This window comes from Microchirus variegatus, assembly GCF_963457635.1.
Source record: "Microchirus variegatus genome assembly, chromosome: 16".
Taxonomy (NCBI): Eukaryota; Metazoa; Chordata; class Actinopteri; order Pleuronectiformes; family Soleidae; genus Microchirus; species Microchirus variegatus.
In genome coordinates, this window is record NC_139817.1 from 11,257,629 (window position 1) to 11,280,599 (window position 22,971).

At 40.0% G+C, this 22,971-nt stretch overlaps 1 protein-coding gene across 1 annotated transcript; it reads right to left on the bottom strand.

Moving 5' to 3' along the window:
* Positions 1–1,995: 1,995 nt before the first annotated feature.
* LOC310938116 (AP2-associated protein kinase 1-like) lies at positions 1,996–22,378 on the bottom strand (the record flags this gene model as incomplete). The annotated part of the gene is made up of 20 exons (XM_083902557.1): positions 21,685–22,378; positions 19,376–19,494; positions 18,149–18,257; positions 17,864–18,006; positions 17,219–17,340; positions 16,919–17,000; positions 16,272–16,404; positions 16,072–16,175; positions 15,682–15,764; positions 15,372–15,532; positions 14,605–14,726; positions 13,340–13,666; positions 13,110–13,252; positions 12,815–13,023; positions 12,635–12,709; positions 11,440–11,535; positions 9,526–9,633; positions 9,277–9,447; positions 8,258–8,368; positions 1,996–2,657 (listed from the first exon to the last, which is right to left on the bottom strand). The coding sequence occupies exons 1-20, from the start codon at positions 21,833–21,835 to the stop codon at positions 1,996–1,998; spliced, it is 3,231 nt and encodes a 1,076-aa protein (XP_083758683.1). The 5' UTR covers positions 21,836–22,378.
* Positions 22,379–22,971: the final 593 nt, after the last annotated feature.

The window sequence follows — 22,971 nt, forward strand, 5'->3', positions numbered from 1 at the left end:
ACTTAATCTCTCCCTGGTTCCATGTGCTCTTGTAAATCTCCCCTGACAAAGACTGATGTTACACAACATCAAGGCTCATCTTTGTCACAAGCTCCAATTACAGCTCGTCCTGCAAAGGTATAAAATTACACTGAAATAGCAGACAATTTATAGTATTTTGAATCCTTGTCGTGTTTTTACGTCTTTTTCCATTTTACCTCTGCGTGTGCGGTTTAATCTGCCAGCTAAAGTATAAATAAAAGGACAATAAACTTAAATATCTCCTGGAAAAACAATACATTTGACATCCGAGACCTGACTGCAACTGGTTCAGGCTGAGGTTTGAAGAGAACTACTGGATTAATTCAGACAAATGGAAGAGACATTATTTACGATAAGAAACATCTCAGTTTGTCAACACAATAAGAGCTGCATATATATATATATATATATATATATATATATATATATATATATATATATATATATATATATATATATATATATATATATATATATATATATATATATATATATATATATACATACACACAAACATACAGTATATGCACATACATACAGTATATATACACGTATAAATACATATATACACACACACACATATGTATATATATATACACACATATATATATATATATATATATATATATATATATATATATATACACATATATATACATATACGTGCTGGTTACATCAATCTTGAATACACTGCAACCAGATTGTCGTCGATATTTTCAAAAACCTTTAATAGGATACAAAGCTCAACTTTCACTGACATTTTCCGATGTCCATTATCAATATAAATGATGAATACTATGCATGCACTGATGCTATTAGAGAAAGGCAGCATGGTTTATGAAAAAAGTCCACGTCTCTGCCAGAGTAAAAAGCTACATTTTAATAAAACTTGGAAAAACTTCTCGAGAACATACAGCTTGTATCGCCCTCCTTATTCCACCCACAGCTCGTCTGTGAAGTCGATATATTTCATTCAAAACACCAAGAGCAAAGAAAAACGTTTACAGTTTCTGTTTAATACTGAGTGTAATTTAACGGCTGCACTAACCTGCTGTGAATAAGTAAAGTAGGCAAACTATTGGTTCAAAATCACACATTTAGGTTGTTTTTTCCTGAACATGTTTGTTAACAGCAAAACTATTTCCCCTCCTTCAGCTGTGTTTAATGTTTGACAGCAAATAATCTGTTATTTTTTTACAGTGTGTCTTTTTTTTTTTTTTTTTTAAACACTGAGGCAAATCATAAATGGAATCATGATTGAAAACTTGCAATTACTGCAAAATCTATTTTTTCTTCTTCTGTTTTGTGATGCTGTTATTTGTGCACAAATGAAACGATTGAAGTGAGAAACCTCACATTTAACACAAATTAAATGTGTGGTATGGTCACAAAACATATTTGGGTAACACTTTATAACAAGTACACACTATTAGCATTAGTTAAGCATGAATAAATATTGAATTCATCATTTATAACGCAAGAATACTCATTAGTATGTAGTTTATAAACACAGTTCTAAATGTTTTACTCATGTGCTGAAGTGTTAGCATGTACTGAGAGAGCAGTCTCTTGTGAACTGTGTTTATAAACTACATACTAATCAGTATTCATACGTTATAAATGATGAATTCAATATTTATTAATGGTTAGCTAATGGTAATAGTGTGTACTTATTATGAAGTGTTACCCATGTTTGGCGTGTTATAATTAGAAATCTAACATTTTAAATGAAGTGCCTGATCAATCCACGAAAGTGTTTCCAAATGATTTCTCAGTCTAAGTTCACACTGTTTGTAAAGTGCTGACATGTTGAACACAGACTTGAGAGTGGATCAGTTGACTGAGGTAGAGCATTTTAAGTTTAAACGGTAACATATTTGGTAAAGGGATAATTTAGTTTGTTTGATACTGCAGCCACAAAAGCTTTGGCTTAAAAGCTATGACTTGGCATTTTTAAACGAGACGATTACAAAGTCAGGGTTTCCCCTGAGAACACCGTGGCTGAAACGGTGCGGCGGTAAATGGGTCCTCCAGAGCTCGTCCCCCTATGGTCCAGGAGTGCAGAGGCCCCACGGCCACGGAGCCCACGGCCGCCTGCTGGCCCACCCTGGACACGACCCTGTGCACGGCCACTGGCTGCTGCTGCAGCAGAAGCTGAGGAGGAGGAGCCCACGTACGGAGAGGCCGAGGGGCAGGAGGAGATGATGACACCGGCGTCACGTGACACTGTTTGCTGGTTTGAATCTGCTGTGGAAATAACTGAGCATCAGCTTCTTTGGGTTCCTGCTTCTTTCTAAAGGGTGCCTGGAGGAAAACATCATGAGAGGAAGAGGAGCAGGAGCCTGAGGCAGCCATCTTCTCAGGTGTTTTAAAGGGGGCCAGCTGAAAGACATCAGGGGTGACCAGGCTGTTTGGAGGCTGGGATTGAGTTGCTTCGTTGAAGTGAAAAGCGGTGGTGGGCGTTTGTATGGCGTGGTGTTGTGTGCTCCACTCATCTGGTTGCAACATGTGTTTATCGCAGACACGTGGAGGAGATGTCTGCTGGATCCTCAGCACTGGCTTCTCCTCACAGAGCTGCACAGACGCAACAGCTCCAGAGCTTTGCTGTACATTACTGTGGAGCGCCCTCTGCAGGTCTGAGTGTGAAAGAAAAAAAAAACAGGAAAAACATGAGGAGACATGCCAGAGAGCGGTCTTTGAAATGAAGAAATAATAAGAAAATGCATCATTTTCATTCAGTGACACAGAAATTAATGTTCAAACTACATTTTTCTCAAATGGATCAAAATACAGAGACAGAAAGTTGATCGATTAAAGGTTTTTCACAAGATTATATTTGAATATTTTACAAAGAATTAAAGTTAAAGCGTTGAGATGGTCTGTCAGTACTGGAGTTTTAAAGCCAATAAAGGGGAAAGCACATTCATTATGTCTCAGTTTCTATTTACATTTTTTTTTTTTTTTTAAATGAATGGTTACAATTGTTGAGTGGGACATTATGGCTCAAAATTTAATTTAATTGTCACACACTTCAAACACACGTCATCCCTTCTTTACCGCACCATTCTTGTGATTCAGCGATGGATAACAAAGCTGATTGTGCATCTGTGACGACTTAAACCATCATAATATTCCATCATATGTTGGAATATTGTGTTATTCACAATGATTTTTTTTTCCCCAGGATTTCAAAGTAAAAGTCTTTGTTTTGATATGAAACGATACAATCCACAATAAGGTGCAAAATTAATCTTTAAATGACACAAACAGACAGAAATAAAGTAGAATTTTGAGACCTCTTACCTAAATTAATTATCCTGACCTTATTCTATTGTGTTCAGGTGAAATGAAAAATGGTATTTACTTGTAGAAAGAGAAAGTTATTGCCACAATAATGTACAAACAAAAAGAAATCGATTTAAAATGGGGCATGGAGCCATTGATGTTTCAGCTTACCTGAGTGGATTTAACCTGTTATCCCAGTAGAATAAGACGTTGACTGGTGGTGATTACACAATTACACCCACCAACCTTAAATATTCTGCTCCAATTTAACAAACCAGTGTTAGTCATGTTAGTTTCCAACTCTAAATACGTCATGCACATGATATTTACATGCAGGTCTCCAGAGAAACAGGTGTTCTTCTTATACAGTACTCACAAAAAGTTATGGACGTTTGGCTTTTGGATTCAATTCCAGAATGCACCTAAACTGTACTATAACCTTTACAGGTGAACTTAAGTTAACCTTCTCTAAAACGTTTTAATGCACTTGTTCAATGTTTCAGTACATTAACGGCAAAAATCACAACTGTCAGATGAAGTGGTTCAATTATTATTGAATTGAGTTATTCAATTGTTATTGAACCACTAAATGTTGTGTTTCAATTACAATTTGTATTCAAACTTGATTTTAAAAGTTTTTGAGACATTGAGATTGTTTGTTGTTGTATTACCAACACAGTTGTTAGCGCTTGTTTGAGATAAAGAAATGACCATTGCATCCTTCTACTTAAATGCCCTGCTTTCATGGTAGAATATCACTTTAGTATAAACTTTTCAAAGTGATATTCTTGTTGAATATCCATAACTTTTTGTGAGTAATGTACATACAATTTGGCAAAATCGCTGTGTTGTTTGACACTGAAGGATTTTTGGCAGAATCTTACAATCAACACTCAACACATTGACATTCACATTTGTATTTTATTTGCTATTCCTTTATAATTTTTCTAAGTATCTCACAAAAATAGAAGGAGCACACGATACCACAGCTCTGACGCAGGTTTGGGCCAAACAGACAAGAGGCATTTTCAAAACACTCAATAGGATCCGATTTCGCTTTCTTTTTTTTCGAGTGGGGGCCAAAACAGCAGAGAAGAGAACGAGGGGCTCCTGTCTCACGTCGAGGACTAATCTGGACACAACCTGCTCGGCTTCACCTTTTACAACAGCGCACAGGCAGCTACAGGGAGAAAGCTCGGGGAGTTGCATAGGTTCAAACAGTGACTGCAAAAATGACTCGAGCTGTTCAGTGGAAGGAGGATGAATTACTCAAAAAAAAACAAAAAAAAAAGGCAACCAGTTGCACATGCAGCACCTAAAAGAGACTCCTTGATGTTTATCGATTTGTTACATTGCAGGCTAACAGAACATGAACCCTTTTAATCATGTGAATAAGTCACTATAATTACAGCGTACAACGTTTTTGAAATGATGTGTTATTTATTTCATACTTTTAATAATAGGCAACTACATTTGATTTGGCTTTTCCGACACCGATGACAGATTTAAAGATGAAAATGGTTATGACAAAATAATAATAAATGAGGTTTATTTAGACATCGTAACACACAGAAACTGTATGCTACTGTTTTCTAATAGGACATAGAAAAGAGGAAGGGGCTGGCGATTAGTCGTCCCACTTTAATCATGCATGTGGAGACTGTTTGATCCTGTTATATTGCGGATTCAGAGCTGACTTTTCAAACCCTGGACAGCTGACAGATCGTCAAACCCACTGCTGCACCTTCACACAGATTCTTTCGCCTTTCTCACACTTCACAGAGCCCCTCAAAAACCGTACATATCACACGTCGCACAGATTCTCTTCGCTGTAAATCAGAGCGCAGACTTCCGAAGGACAGCGAGACAAAGCCAATATGAGTCCCAACTCTCAGAGAAAGAAGAGAGTCAGCGAGAGAGAGAGAGAGAGAGAGAGAGAGTCATGGAGCACGGACGACCTGAGAGAATTTGAGAGGGAGAGGGCTGTGCTTTCAGAAGAGATTTTAATGACGACGGTGACCGTCGCCATGTTTGTTGCAAACAACAACACAAAGAAGGCTACTGGAAAACACATCCAACAAATCCGACTCCACACACACACACACACACACACACACATACTGATCATAACACGGTATATACCACCAACACACATGAACGTAACATTCAACGACACTGCCATGCTTTTTCGATATGAAGTCTGTGATCACTAAAACCAGTCAAGCGAGGAAAACAAAAGCACAATCTCTGAGGAAGAGGGGAGAAAAATAAAAGAAGTCCTAATTCAGCAATGACACGAAACAAGATTCAAGAGGTTATAAGCTCTCACTCTCTCCGGAAAAACGGTCGACTGTTTCGGAAATTAAAAAATAGAATCCTTCATCAGTCCATGTAAACAAATAGAACACAGGCGGATAATAAGACACGAGGGATTCAGCCTAATCGTCCAGGGATCGTCATCTATACATTTGAATGCACTGACAATTATTGAAGGGGGGAAAAAAACAACAACTTTCTCATCACACAAGGAGGAATGAAATATTTATAGAGTATTCTTCAATAGTATTCATAGATTACGGAGTTAAGAATTATATCTATATATATATATATATATTTATATATATATTTAATCATAGACTAAGATCTATTTTTTACATTCATTCTCTAACACTCTATTTATATTAACATTTATTAACAAGGAAACAATATACATACATATATGTGTGCATATATGTATATATATATATGAGAGAGAGAGACAGATTTCACACAAGTAAAGCAGAATGTTTTCCAAACGTAAAGCTTCATGACAGTCACCATAGTCCACAGACTATAATCTGGATTAGAGTCAGCAGGGAGGGGGGCGGGGGCCGGTCCAGATATATATTTACACAAGTCATGAGTAAACGAATAAATGGCAGGAATGTAGGAAGGAGGAATGCATGATGCGGGATCAACGTTTCTTTTTTTAAAAAGACAAAAAATGCGAGTGCAAGAAAATCTTTTCCCGTTAGTGCCGACTATTTCCTGAATAGCCATTTCTACGTAGTTATTTTTATTATTATTATTACTATTATTATTATTTTCATGATTTCATGCATTTTCTGTTGGTATGGCACACTGCTATAAACACTGGTGAACGGCCCATGATTTGTCTTCTAACTCCGAAGCCACCTATTGCTTTGTCTCCAAAGGACAAAAATTAAAGTTAAAGATTAAAACAACAGTAAATAAGAGCAGGTCCCTGTTCTTCAAGTACACTTCTGTCTGGAAATTAAGTTCACCTTGATTTAATAACATCGTCTTCCAGCTATATATATATATGTATTGTAGTTATATAATTTGAGATTAGCAGACACTGTACACGTCCATGACTTCTCCAGTCAGCAGTTCACAGATTACTTTATGGCACTTTGCTGTTTCGTCCGATAAGACAAACACCTCGTCTCCTGCTTTTTTTTTTTTTTATTTTGTTTTCCACGACACTGTAACTGTGTGTGGTGCAGAAGCAGAAAGAGAAGCAGGATGTGTGGATATGGCTGTTTTGTTTCCAGATTAGGATATTATTTTGTCCTTTTCAGTCTAATCTATAGCAGCTTTAAATTATATTATTAGAAGATATTCCAGCTCAAAGCTGACAGAGGTGCCACTAATGCTACTGTGCAAATTTAAGCTACATGACACGTTTCAAATAGGTTTCCCTACGCAGGAGAAATAAAATGACCTGAATTGAAAATATATATTTAAAGTTGTTTTTTTTTTTCTTTTAAAATGTGCAAATAAATCTGGGGAGGACTTAAAAAAGCCAAACAACGACTAATTCACTTGTGCACAATAATTACTACAACCACTTAGAACTATGCCTATTGTACATTACAACAATGATCTCCTATTGTTTTGCGATTAGACAGAACGCAGTATTATTCAAACAAACTGGATAATAGCAATATTATATCTGGATTGACAGAGAGATGCAAAGGTTCATCTTGAGAAAGAATGGGGGGGGGGGGGGTACATGATGCACAGAGAGACCACGACGGAGAGAAAATGTAGGTGTGAAGGTGAGAGAGATAAAGAGGTGAAGAGAAGCCAGATAATGTCATCTGTATGCAGAGAGGGTGGGGGTGGAGAAGCACGAGAAGGCGAAGGCGGTTTCTATTGTAGGATCTACAATGAAGATGACAGCCAGGGATGCAGGAAGCTAGTTATGACAACAGTGCTGATTGCAGTTATGCTATGCCAGTCTATTATCCAGTGTTACAGCTTCTACTCGGGGGAGAGAGGGGGGGAAGGGCCGCCTACAAGTCGATGAGCTGGTCCACCAGCAGCAGGGAGCGGGCCAGGCTTGGCAGGCTGGATTCAGAGCCGCCACTGTTACTGCGCGAGTGGCCTCCTGAAACTGGCCAGATAGACAAGGGGGGAGAGGGAGGGGGGGGGGGGACAGGCAAAACAGGGGGAAGGAGAAGCAGAGGAGTGGGAGTCACAACAGGCAAACACGGCAGTCAGAGAGAGGGAGAGGATTCGAGAAAGAGAAAGAGAAAGGAAGGAGAAGAGGGCAGAATATACCCAGTTACCTCGACAGGTTTTCAAATGTCCTCACGTGAGGGTGTTAAAGTAGTGCAGACCTGTTATCAGTAGCTTTGAAGGTCATCGATTAGTTAGCAAACTAGCATGCGACTGAACAACAACACAGCCCTGGGTGTTGTCTGTAATCCTTAATCTTGACCCACCCGTGTTGAAACGAGAGCTGCAACTAACGACTATTTTCGGAATCGATTAATCTGTTGAATATTTTCACGATTAATCGTTTGGTCCATAAAATGTCAGACAATGTTCAAAAAAACCTGGAAATTACAACAAACGATGATCAAAATAGCTGACGATTCATTTAGTAATCGATTAATAATGGATTAATTGTTTCAGCTAGAGTTGAAACTGCAAAAAAACTTACCTTGGGAGTTCTTTCGGCCTGTGACGGGAATAGGATCAAACTCGTCGTCCTCTGTGCCTGCCTCTCCGCCGGCTTGTTGTGGCTCCAAGTCTGAGATCAGGAGAGAGGAATCTGCAGAGAAACCAAAAGAATTTGGGTGTTTAATGCAACAGAACGAAATCCTTCAGTTTTAAAAGGAGAGGAGAAACGTGAGGAGTACACACACGACAAATGTCTAACAATAACATTTTCATAAAATCATTACAGCTAACTGCAGAGACACAGCCGCTGCTCTCACGTGGTAAAAATGGCTGTTTGATAGGATTTTATGAGAAGAGATTAGTTGTAATTAGGATCATGCAGCTGGTGCACACATCCAGGCTGGTGATTAGGAGCTGGCACTGTCAAAAACAGTCAAATGCCTTTATTCACCAGCGAGAGAGCAAACAGCTGTGAACACAGCACAGTTCTGACAGATTCCATTAAAAATAGGCATTTTCATTCATGTGAAAACGTTTATCGAGCCGTGAAGACGAACATAACACAGACTGAGAGGAGACATTGGTTCAAAAATAAAATGATAATCCTGCCACCCAGTGGTTGACGTTTACAGCAAGTTGCACATAATATTTCCGTCTGCTTTCAAAGAAATCAAAGACCAAAAAGGGAGACATGTAGTGTAAATTTGCTTTTATAATTGGGCAGCCTCAAGTCGGGCATGAATTATTTAGGAATACTGCAGGAAAATGCATGTCTCTACATCCAGCTGAAACTGTTCTATACCATTACTGTGGACTGTTGCACAAAACGGAGCCAGATGAAATCCTTTTCATCTTACACACCCACATGTTTTCCGTAAGTGTGGCATAAAGGAGGCATAAAAGCTGAACTTAACAGCACAAACAGAAGAGAATGCATTTGTCTAAATGAAAAGGCCGTGTTTCACTTATGGACCTTGATCAAGCTAAACTGGATCGTCATACTTTGTAACATTCAGGGACTTCTGCCACCTACTTCTGTGAGCGTCTTCCAGAGCGTACCTGCTTTAGGCTGTGCAGAGTCTCCAGACAACAGACTGAAGTCATCCAGAACAGAGGCAGCAGAGGTGGGAGCAGAAGATACGGAGGAGGTGGTGCTGCTTGCTGCAGGAGTGGTGGAGGGAGCTGAGATGAGGGAGCAGCCCAGGAGAGAATCTTCTGCAGTGAGAGAGTCTGGGGACACATCAGGGAGGAGGGTGAAGTTTAGTTTTGACTAGAAGATTGACCGCTTTCTGTCTTTATAGCACTCACCTTTTGCAGACTCTTCCACGGAGCCACCAAAGGGATCAGACAATGACAAGAGATCAGGAAGCATCAGTGAAGATGTGTCAGGAGATTTGAGACCTTCAATCAGCTTCTCTGTAAATATAGAAAAAAGGGGAGGAGACATATGTAAAACAAGTGAAAGACAATTTGGGCGAGCTGATAGAATACTTCAAAAACATCCTATACACTATCGTTCAAAAGTTTGGGGTCACCTACGCAGATTTGGTGCTTTCCATTAAAGGTCACACTTTTATTCATCAAAAGAGTTGTAAAATGAATAGAAAATATAGTCAAGACATTGACAAGATTAGAAATAATGATTTTTTTATTCAAAATAATAATTTTGCCCTGTTTTCAGCTGTCAAACATAGTTGCACAAGGGTTTTCTAATCATCCTTCTAACACGATTAGCAAACACAATGTAGCATTAGAACACTGGAGAGACGGTTGCTGGAAATGGGCCTCTATACACCTATGTACATATTCCATTAAAAACCAGACGTTTGCAGCTAGAATAGTCGTTTACCACATTAACAATGTATAGAGTGTATTTCTGATTCATTTAATGTTATACTCATTGAAAAAAAGTGATTTTCCTTAAAAAATAAGGACATTTCTAAGTGGCCCCAAACTTTTGAACGGTAGTGTATGATGGAATTGCTAAAATCCAGGAACATTTTACTAAGGTGGTAGAACATTATGCATATGAAAGGGCTGGTTAAAGCTTATTGCTACATGCATCAACACTTCCATTTAATGTCGTATTAAATACTTAGCTGTTTAAAAGTGGGACAAAGACTATTGGACTGATATCAGTATTAGATACAGATATTGAAGGCTGTAATGTTGGTATTGTATCAGGCACAAACAAAGTGGTATGAAGCCATCCCCAGTAGAAAAACACCGCATCAGCTGCAGTAAAACACTTGAAGAGCTGATAGAAAGACACTGCTAACAAAACAAGCTGTGTTTCCACTCCATCACACTCCATTACACAAAGCTGAAAATACAATAGAAAGTCCCACAGCAACAGAGGAGAAAATCTAAGACATTCAATAGTTCGACGTGATGTTACTCGGTTTTGGAGCCGGACTGGCTGCTCATATATGTAATGTTTACACCGGGTACTTGCATATCATTATTTATTCATGTTATCATTCATTTTTCATTGTTATTAATATGGGTATGGATATTTTAGGACAACCAGCACATTAGTTTATAGCATTGGTTCTCAAAGTGTGGCCCGGGGGCCAATGGCGGCCCACAGAAACATTTCTGGTGCACCGCAATGAATTACAGTTGATAGTTTTAATCCAGGAGGTACTAAGCTTGTTAATTGTTTATTGGACATTACTGGATACAGACCAATAAGTGTAAACAAAAATACTGGGTATTTACCTGGTTTCTATATGGTGAATTTTAGTGTATTATTGGGTTATAAGCAGGTAGCTACAGCCCACAATTACTAGCTATTTACCCAGTAAATATATGGTAACAGAAATGTGTTACTTGGTATTAACCTGTTATTAGAAGGTAAGAACAATGGTCAAAATACTGGGTAATTACCCAGTAAATTATAAAGCGTTATTATATTAATGCTTAAATTACATTATATTAACGCTTATATTACTTAACGCTAAACTGTAGAACTGCAATCTGGTCATTAAAATTATAACAAATGGGATTTGGAATGTTTTTTTTTTTTCCTTTGGTGGCCCTCAGTCCAATGTTGGTTTCCTAAATTGGCCCTCAGGTATCAAAACTTTGAGAACCCCTGGTTTATAGGGCGTAAATATTTCTGGAAGGCAAAACTAACTAAGTAGATGAACTGACTTCATGTATCATACACTGTGCGACTGAAAGCCAAAACACCACTCATTCAGAGAAAACTGTGTTTACCTGGTGCATCGGACAGGTCGATGATATGGAAATGATCAGGTACAACCAACAGCGAGGCTTCCGAATCAAGGTCAAGAATGGCTGATGGTCTTTCATCTGTGAAACAAAACAACAACAACACATAACACAGATTTGTATTTGAGAGTATTTTAGGTGGAGTCACTTGATGCATTTCGACATTAATGCTTCAAACTTCAAAGCTAATTAGCAGCTAGAAGTAGCTTTTTATTGACCATTAAGTCGTGAAAGTTGACTAATCGAACTCTTAAATTAAAGTATTTCCCAGAACGCCAAATTATTATTTTAACAACATTTCAAAAGAGCAAATGAGGAAATGGAGTGACTCTCCCTCACATGTTTTTAAACACCAGGAGACTCAAAGCTACAGTATTACCTTATTCACGATCAAATCAATTCTCCTGTTAAAAGCAGTTCATAAACCATAAGTGGCTGCGCGTTCTCGGTAAAACAGCGGTCCTGTCAGAACTCCTCTCATTAAAAGTCATTTAAATGTCAGTGTTTCTTTCAGTCCGACCGAAACCCTTGTTTAATTTATGGGATATACACAAGCAGCCATCACTTTAGAAAGCATCATAAAAGCTATCGGATGCATTAAGACTCGGATTGACATCACGCTGCACAGCTTAGGACAGATCAGACAATGCATTACACAGCATCAGAGATATATATGAATGTCAATGTCAGGCTGAGTGTTCTAAAGTTTGCTTCGTTGTGATGTTAACCCAATCTATTTCATGCTAATTTATGCTGAATTATATGCTTCAAGTTTATTGTCATTATATGTACATGTAGAGACCATTTGTATTGTCAGAAACAGAACACTTTAATGATGGAACTGAATGACTGTTTCACATTTCTTTACCAAGCGGTACAGTGCAGTTCAGCTCGTTATGGAACAGTTTGGGATGGTAAACCCTGGTTTGGATTGTGTTTCCACCACAGGACGTGTAGGCTGGATGGCACTGATGTCGACAAAAATAATTCATTGTAATCTTGTCTTGACCATATTTTCTATTCATTTTGCAACTTTTTTTTTTACCTTTGAAAGGTAGTGTACATATCTGTGTTTTGGAAAATTAAAAAACAAATAATTGGGCAATGCACATAACTGAACCAAACTGTACCGCTCAGTGGAAATGAAAACACAACTCTACAGAGAAAAAGTGCAACATACTTTTTTCCTGGTGTTCATTTTCCACAGTTGAGGCCTGCAGGCCTGGTATCAACTCTTCAGAAGATGTCTCCATTTCTAAAAGTAGGTCAAATTAAATTAAACAAATAAAATAAATGGTCATAACACGTCCTGTTTATTAGTAACTGAGAATACTACAAAACATACCAAAATAAACTTTACCATTAGGCTTCTTGTCTTCTGGTTTGAACTCGTCAGCGGTGAGGCTGCAGAAGTTGTCATCGTCAAAGGGGTTCCACGCAGCCTGTGCGGTGTTGCTGGTCGCACCACCAGAGGCAGGGACAGTGGATCCCGTCTGGCTTTGGTCCTGGACTTCATCTGCAACACTGGGCTGAACATGCAGGGTGGTGCTTGGCTGAGATGTGAGTGTTCTAAAGAGACAAATGCACAAAATATCATGAATTAAAAAAAGAGAGTTCAGGACCAGAGAATCTGATCTACTAAATGTGTCTCTTACTGGTTGAGTCCAGCATCCCCATTAATTCCTTGCAGCTGCTGAGAGTCACTGACTGAAACTGCAGCAATGCTACTTGCGGTGGCGTCGCTCAGAATGCATTGGTGACTTTGTTCTTCCGTTGTCTTTGGGGAAGCCGGTGGAGTCTGATCAAAAGATACAGATGAAATTAAAAACAACCGAAATAAAACCCGCAGAATACAACTGTGTAACAACGATGGCAGACCACTCACTGTCTCAGCTGATTTTTGGCTGATCTCAATGGAGGCAGGCTGAACCTGTGCAGCTGGTGTCTGACTGATCTGCTGCTGAGATACAAGTGGCTGAGGAGAGGCCACTTTGCTGGGCGAAGCCGGCTGCTGAGGCTGGGCAACCTGCCTGCGTCGAGCTGGGCGCTGAGGTGGGGCCGGGCTGGATGGCGTCACTGCCGCCTGAACTGCAGAGGGAGGTGTGGTCTGTTGCTGGACTGTTGGCTGTGCTTGTGGTTGAACATCACTCTTAGTCACTGGTGATACTGTAGCTGTGGTCTCCGCTGCCGGCGCTGCAGCCGGCTGCAAGACCTGTCACACAAACACACAGACAATGTTATGTACTGTCACTTCAACGCTTACATCAGCCAAGCATTGTCAAAAGAAGAACGCATACAGTGTTGTGTTAAAGTCTGAGGCTGCGTGGTCATTATAGCATTGCTAAAACAATAAATCTAATTATTTATTGATTCATTTATTGGAACACAACCAGAAGATATGGGAAACATGTATGCAGTTTTAAAAATAACAAAACATCTTCATAAAAAACAACTTCTCCAGGTTAGTGTCAAGTATTTAGTGTAACCCACCCTTACACTTGAATTATAGGGTTTCATATATATATATATATATATATATATATATATATATATATATATATATATATATATATATATATGAGTTTAACTTGTTCAAACTGTGAATGTCAATTTACATTCACAGACACTATTACAATCAAAATTCCAATGATCCGAGAGTTTGAAAGTCAAAAACAAGAAAGCTGGTGTTGCCCTAAGAGTTTTGCTCAGTACTGCGATTGCTCAAGCTCACAAAACAGGTGTGAACTTTAGATTTGTGGGCTAACACCATTAATATACCAGAAATAGGTTAAGATCATGCACAAAAATGCAGAATATGATCATTTGAAAGTTTAAACCTACTAGAAGAACCTGGGAAAAGTGACCCCCTTTAGTTTACTAGTTTATCTCAATGCCTGGCTGTCAAATGCAATATTGATGTTCCATTATGCTGCATTTAATACATAAAAAGGTCTGTTCTAGAAAATGTAATTATGTCTGACTATAAAGACCTGGGAGAGAAATAGTACAATCATCCATCTCTTTCATCAAATCACACGTTTATGCACGACTTTTTTTGCTTTTACATACTTCGTCTTGCAGGTAAACGACATGTTTTGTATTCATTTGAATCTAGAGAAGCGATTTGGTGCATGTAGTAGTAGTGTGTACCTGCTTCTGTGGAGCCACCACCTGACTGGAACTGTTTTGGGACTGAATGAGAGGCAGCGCTGAGGTCTGGGCCTTCTGTGACTGCAGAGCTGCAGCTGGCTGGGACAGGTTTAAACTGACTCCTGTGGGATGTGGGGAAAAAAACAACACGTTGTGCACATTACACCTCTGAAAGCACAAAAACCGTTTGATCTACGCTACTGTTCAAAAGTTTGGGGTCACTAAGAAATGTCTCTCTATACATTGTTAATGTGGTAAATGACTATTCTAGCTGCAAACGTCTGGTTTTTAATGGAATATGTACATAGGTGTATAGAGGCTCATTTCCAGCAACCATCTCTCCAGTGTTCTAATGGTACATTGTGTTTGCTAATCGCGTTAGAAGGCTATTAGATGATTAGAAAACCCTTGAAAACCTTGTGCAATTATGTTAGCACAGCTGAAAATAGTTTTACTGGTTCTTTGATGAAAGGGCAAAATTATTATTTTGAATAAAAATCATTCTTTCTAATCTTGTCAATGTCTTGACTATATTTTCTATTCATTTTGCAACTCTTTTGATGAATAAAAGTGTGACTTTTAATGGAAAACCCAAACAAAATTGTCTAGGTGACCCAAAACTTTTTGAACGGTGGTATGTAAGCACATCAATCTATAGTTCAAGCAACATAAAAGGTTTAATGTTAATGCAGCAATTGTATAATTCAGTACAAAGGATGAGAGGGATTCAAGTCTTAATGTAAAAAAAACTTGGTTTCCATGCGTACCGACAGGCTGAACTGCACCACAAGGGAGATTAGGCCGCTTGCGTGGGGTCAGAGCAGCAGGCTGGATGGGTAGAATGCCAGCAGCGGGCTGCGTATGTGCAGCTTTGGGCCTCTGGCGAGGGGTGATGGAGGTTTCAGTGGTGGGAATTGGATCTGTCAATCTACAAAGAAAGGGAGGATGTTGGACTTAATTGTGGCAAACAGTGTCAACATAATTATTTTTAAGAGTGTCAGAACAATGCCGCTACCGAAATACAACATGATGTAGTTCAGCTTTAATGATAATACACTGTAAGAAGGTCATGCTTGCCTGGGCTTATTCTGGCTCTTTTTTGCTGCTGCCGCCTCACTCGCTTTGATTGGCTCAGGAAGTTTAGAAGGAATTGGAGAATTCTGTGATTTAGGAAAGAAAACATCAATAAAAGCGAAAAAAGAAAAAAAAAAGAAATAAAAGTGATCCTTTAAGTTGACAGTTCTGTGATTAATATTAAGAATTGTAAGTATTTTCGACTGTGTGCAAATGATGAATTGGTGCAGGTTTCCCCTCCCCACACTGTGGCAAAAAACATGTTTCTTTAAGTAGGTCAAACACAGAAAACTACAGCAGTATCTGCTGAAATGAAGAGAAATCAATTCCTCACCAGAGAAAGCAGAGCAAGTCCAAATATTTCAGCTGACCTTCGTGCTGACAGGGACTAACCTTCACATTCTGAACAGGACAGGTCCGCTGAGCTAGTTTATAAGCAAAGTGGGACACCTGGTAGATATCTGGTCTGTTGTCTGGGTCTGGCTCTAACATGTAGCCTAAAAAAAAGCATGAAAGAAAGAACAGTGAGACTAAAAAGAATTAAGGATGGAATTTGATATCAAAACATATACTGATATTGAAGAGGCACTAACGAATGAGGCAGTGAAGATCGTAAGAGTAGCGAGAGTTATCTGGAATGGTGAAACTGCCATCACAGATGGCCACCTGGCTTTCACCAAAGGGCAGAGTGAAGAAGCACAGCTTGTAGAGCAAACAACCCAGTGCCTAGAGAAGAGAAACACAAGTAGGCCCCATCACACCACATGGAGAGAGAGAGAGAGAGAGGAGAGGAGAGGAGAGGAGAGGAGAGGAGAGGAGAGGAGAGGAGAGGAGAGGAGAGGAGAGGAGAGGAGAGGAGAGGTTACCAAATATGCAAAGAGGAATCTTAAAAAAAAAAGTAATTTTCCCCAAACAGCAGCAGGCGGAAGGTTATAAAACAACACAGAGGGAGTATTTCTGTCTTTTAAGCAGTACAACAACACATTTTTACAGTTCTTAACTTCCTTTTAATTACCAACAATCCCTAAAACAACTTAACAAGCCACTGAATTTCATATATTCACAAAAGGCCACAGAGTCGAACTGGAAAACACCCCGTGTACATACAGTTATTTAAATGACACTATAATCAATCTTTTTTTTATATATGAATCTGTTTTACTTAAACTGAGACTTAGTTAAACCTTCATTGTGAGTAACAGGCAGTGCTTAATTACAGAGATCTGTTCTCCTCACTCACCCAGATATCTGCTTTGGTGGTGATAATCTTATTGTTGTAGAGGTTGACCATTTCAGGGGCACGATATGATAAAGTGGTGTACCTGAAAGAGCACATGAACAGACGAGTCAGAAACTTAATTAATTAAATCAGCACAGCCACAGGAAGTGCAACATACTCATAAATGGGCATATACTCTTGAAACCATAGTATTTTTAGCAGCAGAGCACTGCTCATGTTTGCTTCAAAGCATCAACTAACAGAAGTGCGAGTGATTGAGAGCTGCAAATATCTCCAAAACAGGTGAAAAGAGGCACAAACTTTTTAATCTCTTCGTCCACGGCAGCCACTCCTTCAGTCTGCGGACTCTGGAACTTGTTGGTGGCACTGCCAAAGTCGCACAGCACATAATGGCCCTTGTCGTGCAGGAGGATGTTCTCCACCTGTAGATAGCACCACAGATGAGACTCTCCACAGACGCTGAGAGCTGCTTTTCGATGAAGACAATGCCCTAGTTTGGACTTTCAAGTGTCAGGAAGTGGTAGACAACGATGAATACAAATGATATGGTGCAGTCACACTCCGATTTAAAGCAGAGTTAGAAAAGACATGCTGCTTTCATCATCCAACAAACTCGCCGACTCTAGTTTTATCTCGTTCAAGATTTTGGAAAAAGTTTATCTTCAGATTTAAACTCCTGAGTGACAATTACCTAAAATGAATTCAACAACCACGCTACAGTTGACTGAGCTCTGCGGCTTCTGAAGCATTTTGACACCAATCTCCTCCTGTTGGAGCTATCCATAATTAAACACTTTCCATAAACATATCAATCATGATCCTTCAAAGGGCCTCACAGCGTGATGATGATCTGCACCTGCGTTTGGCAGAGAATGTCCTGCCTATTCTGTCGTCCGCACTGCAGGGCAGAGCATTTAGGAGAACAAAGGTGGCAAAAAGTGTCACCTTTAGATCTCTGTGGATGATGGGCGTCTTGCGCTGGTGCAGATGAGAGACGGCTTCACAGGAGTCGCAGAATATCTGCAGCACCTCAGCCTCGGTGAAACCAGTCTGCAGCCTCTGGTTCATCAAATTGACCACCTGCCCTCCTGCAAAATAAAAAAAACCCCAGCAATATTAGTGTTTGTTTCTATAATCAGGCAAGACAAACATCCTCTAACGCATAGTCTTTTAAGATACCCCTATTCTAATAGTCACAATAATGAACCCCAGATCCTTGAGAGGTTTCACCTTTGCAAAAGTCCATCAGTATGAAAACCTCCCATACATCTCGTGATCCCACGGCCGTGATACTGGAATCCAGATAACCAACAATGTTCTTGTTGCCGACGAGGTCTTTCTGCAAGGAGAGCACGAGTGTCAGAGCATTAACACACACACCACTGGGCATGAAGTTTGCAACTAAATGGACAACTGCTGCAGAAGTGTTCATATTATATGGCTCGAGAAGTGAATGGATTAGAGTATTACAATTGCCTTGATAACATGTTCTGCGACACAAGCAAGAAATATAGTGCAAAGCCTTTTATAAAGTGTGGTGTGTAAGAGAGGAGGTGCTGGGTGAGGTCATCAAAGTCAGGAATCTGACTTTGTGTGAGAATTAAAACAAAAGAAAAAAACAAAACAAAAATGGCACATGACATCATCTTTGAATCAAATGTCAGTGTTAGTGTCAGAAGTAAATACAAGACACTGCATTGTTCCAGTGCCACTTTTTCTTGCAACGTTATCCACTGCTTTCCTTACTTTCCTCAAAGGTTCCTCCTTCAGACGGAGTAGAACGACTCCTGTGTGCAGACCCTGAACTCGACAAACTCTTCAGAAATGACCTAATGATTTTTCCAAGACTGCTGAAATTACATTTAGTGGTAGGCTACAATGACAAACATGTCTATTTATAGACCAAATAAATCCCAGTTCTGCTCTTGCATTTCACCGGGTCAAGCAGTCAAATAGTGCCAGAATATCCTTGTTTTCCCCAACCATTACAGCACGTGATCAGTACAAACTGTGAATTTATACCTCGGACATGAATGGATGATTTTATTTTATGTTAGGAAGCATTCATTTGTCAAAGTGTTACAGACCCATAGGGCACAACTTTAACATAAGGACTGCATAAATTAATCCTGGAATAAAATAATGTACTGGGCAGTCTTTTTAAGAACTGATCTCCATTGAAATAACTACTAACTAATTAAAAAAACATATCTGGAGGAAGATTGAGCAAGCAAAATAACAGTTAACAAAACAGATGAATAAATACAGAACTGCTGTAGGTCGACCGTGTACTGAATTCAATTGCCACACAATACGACATCTTTCATGTGTGGAGACATTCTGCAGGCACATTTTGAGCTTCAAAAGGCACAGTGACTTTTGCTTGTTGCCTGCATGTGGTTAATATAAAGCCACTCAAGGCCAAAGTGAGAACAAGGCGATAAATTATAAACTCACCATGATTTGAATCTCCCGTTTGCACACCTGCAGATCGTGCTCATTGTTGACGTACATCCTCTTCAGGGCACAGCGCACACCCTGATTTGTCCGCGCGAGGAACACAATTGCAAAACCACCTGCAGGATTTTTAGAAAGAGCCTGAATTAAAATGGAACTTCCCAAATCGACACACAGACATGTGGCAGACATATGAGCTAAAACGCCACGGATAAACAAAAGCCAATAATGAATACAAAACAAAACAAAATTGGGTGTACCTCCACAACGTCAGCAAAACACCCTTCTTTTGAGTTTTTCTTAAGCCATCCAGATTTTAAGACATTTTACGGTTTGTATCTGTACAGACTTCCATCAATATGGACAAGCAAGAGCAAATGTTGCAGGCTTTTAGTGTTATGTATTAGTCATGTCATTGCTGCAGGGATTGTGTAGAGGCCTACATTGAGGCCTAACCATCTGGTATAGCTCAGGCCACAAATTCACTTTAGTTGTAACAGAGTGACATCAGTCATCGGGCAAACAATGCAGCTTACACTGCATCTTCAGCTCGACATGTGTGACAGGGATGAGTTCAACAGACGCCCGTGTCTGCGTCAGCTTTTGATGCAAAGTTCATGTCAGTACAGTCAGCTGTAAAACACCGTCTTTCTACATCATTTAAAATCTGCAAAGAATAAAAAGAATAGGGGAAATGGTGTGTTCAATTAGTAATCAATACTGTAAAGGAATGCTTTGAATATTCCTGTCCTGTGTGTAATTCACAGTTTACTGCTTGGATTTGCATGTGTCTGTTCACAGACAATCATGAATGAGGATAATTCAAATACTGAAAATGAACAATAACACAAAGAATGCATTAAATGCAACAATAATAATAATGAAATGACTGTTTTGGTCGTAGGCAGGCCTCCATTTCAGCATCACTTGCGTGCTGATGTCCTAAGAACTGACTGCTGCTCTTATAAAAAGGGAGTACTGCGAGTGAATGATCTCCACCTCATCAGATACGCAAACCTCTCCTCCATTCAGCCGTTCATTCATTTCAAATGGGATCAAATAACAGCTTGATTGTGGGGCACCAGAATAGATCTTCCATCTCCCTGAATCACAAAAACTGGTGGGGAGGAAACTGTTCTGCTACTCAGAGTGAAGCTAATAGAGAGCAGCAGGCCTCTCTCTGTTTTTGCATCTTAAGCATGGGGTAGATGCAGAGCTCCATCATTCCTGTGGGGAGGATATAAGGTTACATCCCTACACATGACCCACACTTTAGGCTTGGGACACACACACACCATACTCTTGCTGCAACAACATGCATGGAAATAAGGGACAGGGGGCACAGGGCTGTTAGGTCAATTCCAAGGGCCTATTAATGAAAGAAGATGGTTGGTTACATCAGTTCAACATGCTCTATAGTCATCTGTTGACCCTCGTTGACTCCTGTCACACACACTGCGCCATCGAGGGCTATAGACAGACAATAACAACCTGACGGCCAACTACTAGCATGGTATCAAAGTGTTTTGTCTGTCTTTAGATCAGAAAATGACTTATTGTATGAAGTGCACTGGACTAATTCACTGTTTAAGAGGCTTTTACTTCACCGGCCTCCGTTTCTGTCAGTGTCCATATGACAAAACATGTTTGAATGAAAGATAGAGATGGGGACGGAGGGGAATCATTAAATTGCAATGGTAATGATCAGCCAAGGTTCAAAAGACAAGCTTGAATAAACATTAGGGGACACGCTATTCTTTTGACAATATCCTGGGATTTTCCCTGGCCTGCATGCACACACACACAAACTTTATGATATGAATTCATAGGACAGTTGAACCATCTGTGATGCATCTTCCACTGCCTTACTTAAGTGGACCTAACGAGTGACTGTGGGGATTTGTTTGTTAGTTTAGAACCCGGAATACTTCCAAAACCTGCTTTTTGGATGCTATGAAACGCCAAAATTTGTCGAGATAGCTCAACTTTGGATTAAAAAAAGTGACAGCGACCGTCCCACACAGCTATATTTTAGTCGCAGTATAGCACTCTCTAATCACTGATTTTATCCGAAAACGCCATTTTTTAATGAAATCTCAGCAGCATGAATGTAGACTAAACTTCAGTTGACTACAGTAAAGCTACCAGTCTACAATTATGTGAAATTCGAGGTGAAATTAGGTTTCCATGTATGTGCAAGGGGGGGGGGGGGGTTTGGGGGGGGTGGGGCCCCAGTGTTATACTGGTTCACAGAACCCAGTTTTTTTTAGCAGCACCCCTGAATCCTGGGTAGGTTTTTTTTTCCTCACCTTCAGCAATAACCTCCTCAACTGTGACTTGGTGTCGCCCGACAGTGAAGCCTCGTCCAATAAAATTTCCGCCTGCGTGACTGGACCCCGAGCTTCCTCCTCCAGAACCAGAGCTCACCAACTCCCGACGAGAGTCAAAGAACTTCCTCATGTTGTCGAAACGTCAGGAATATGTGAAGCTAACACACACACACAGGGATGAGATGCTTGTTTCCCCCCCTCTGCACTGAATATGTGCACTGAATCCGACGCTGTAGGAGAGTCTACTGTATATGATGCGTGCAGCCTCAAAACATGCAGAAATGCCCCCGTTTTTCTCCCGACGTATTATGATGATGAAGCTGAGAATGTCGGTGGCAAATGTCCCATTCACTTGCCAACACAAGCCACCCTGTGAAAGGCTGGAGTGGCTGCGACTGTAGAGCTGTTATGTAAGTGAATTACACCACCCAGCATCTCCGGAGAAAGTCTGTCTTTAGCTACCCATACAGCTGCTCATGCTCGGCTGATGCTGCTGCTGATGATGATAACACCGTGTCCTTCTCCATCTCGTCCAACCGTTACCAAGCTAGCTCAGTGCTAGCTACTCACGCGCTATGACATTTCGTGTAAGGTTATCCAGGTTATCCTCTAAAAATAACGTCCCCGAATGCGATATATCCGACGTGTAACTTGTACGATTGTGTTCCCCGGAAAAAAAATGTTTCCATTCTCATTCAGGTGAAGCGTCCGTTGGTTGCCACATATCTGCTCGTCTGGCTATTTACTTCCTTCCTTCCTTCCTTCAATTAATGAAAAAAAAAACTGAGATTTTTTTTTAGTTAGCTAACGCACAAGCGCGATGCAGCCTTTTCTCTTTAACACAAACAAGCGAGGAGACGTCAGGAAAGCGAGGGCCTCCGCCTGTCGCTGCAAATCAGAAACCACAAGAATTTGACAGCTAAAAAAACATTAGGTAAAGGTTTCTTCCCTGCAGCCTAATCCCTGCAACCACAGCAATCTTTGGCTGCCACCGTTATCGCAACATCCTAGCTGTTGCTGTTGACGCGCGAACGGAACTCTGGGTATTGTAGTTTAAGGAGCAGATGAACCTCCCCGCCCCCTTCCTACGTGTTATGGTCGTATGTTGCGTTCACGTGACGTCGTTCAAAACAGGACACCATACCGAGAGCATAATAACTCAGCAGCCAACGTGATATGATTGGATGTGTCAGGAATTTATCAGAGCTTAGATACCAGACATTTTGTAGAAAGAAAATGACTGGTGATCATTTACCAATGTGTCTA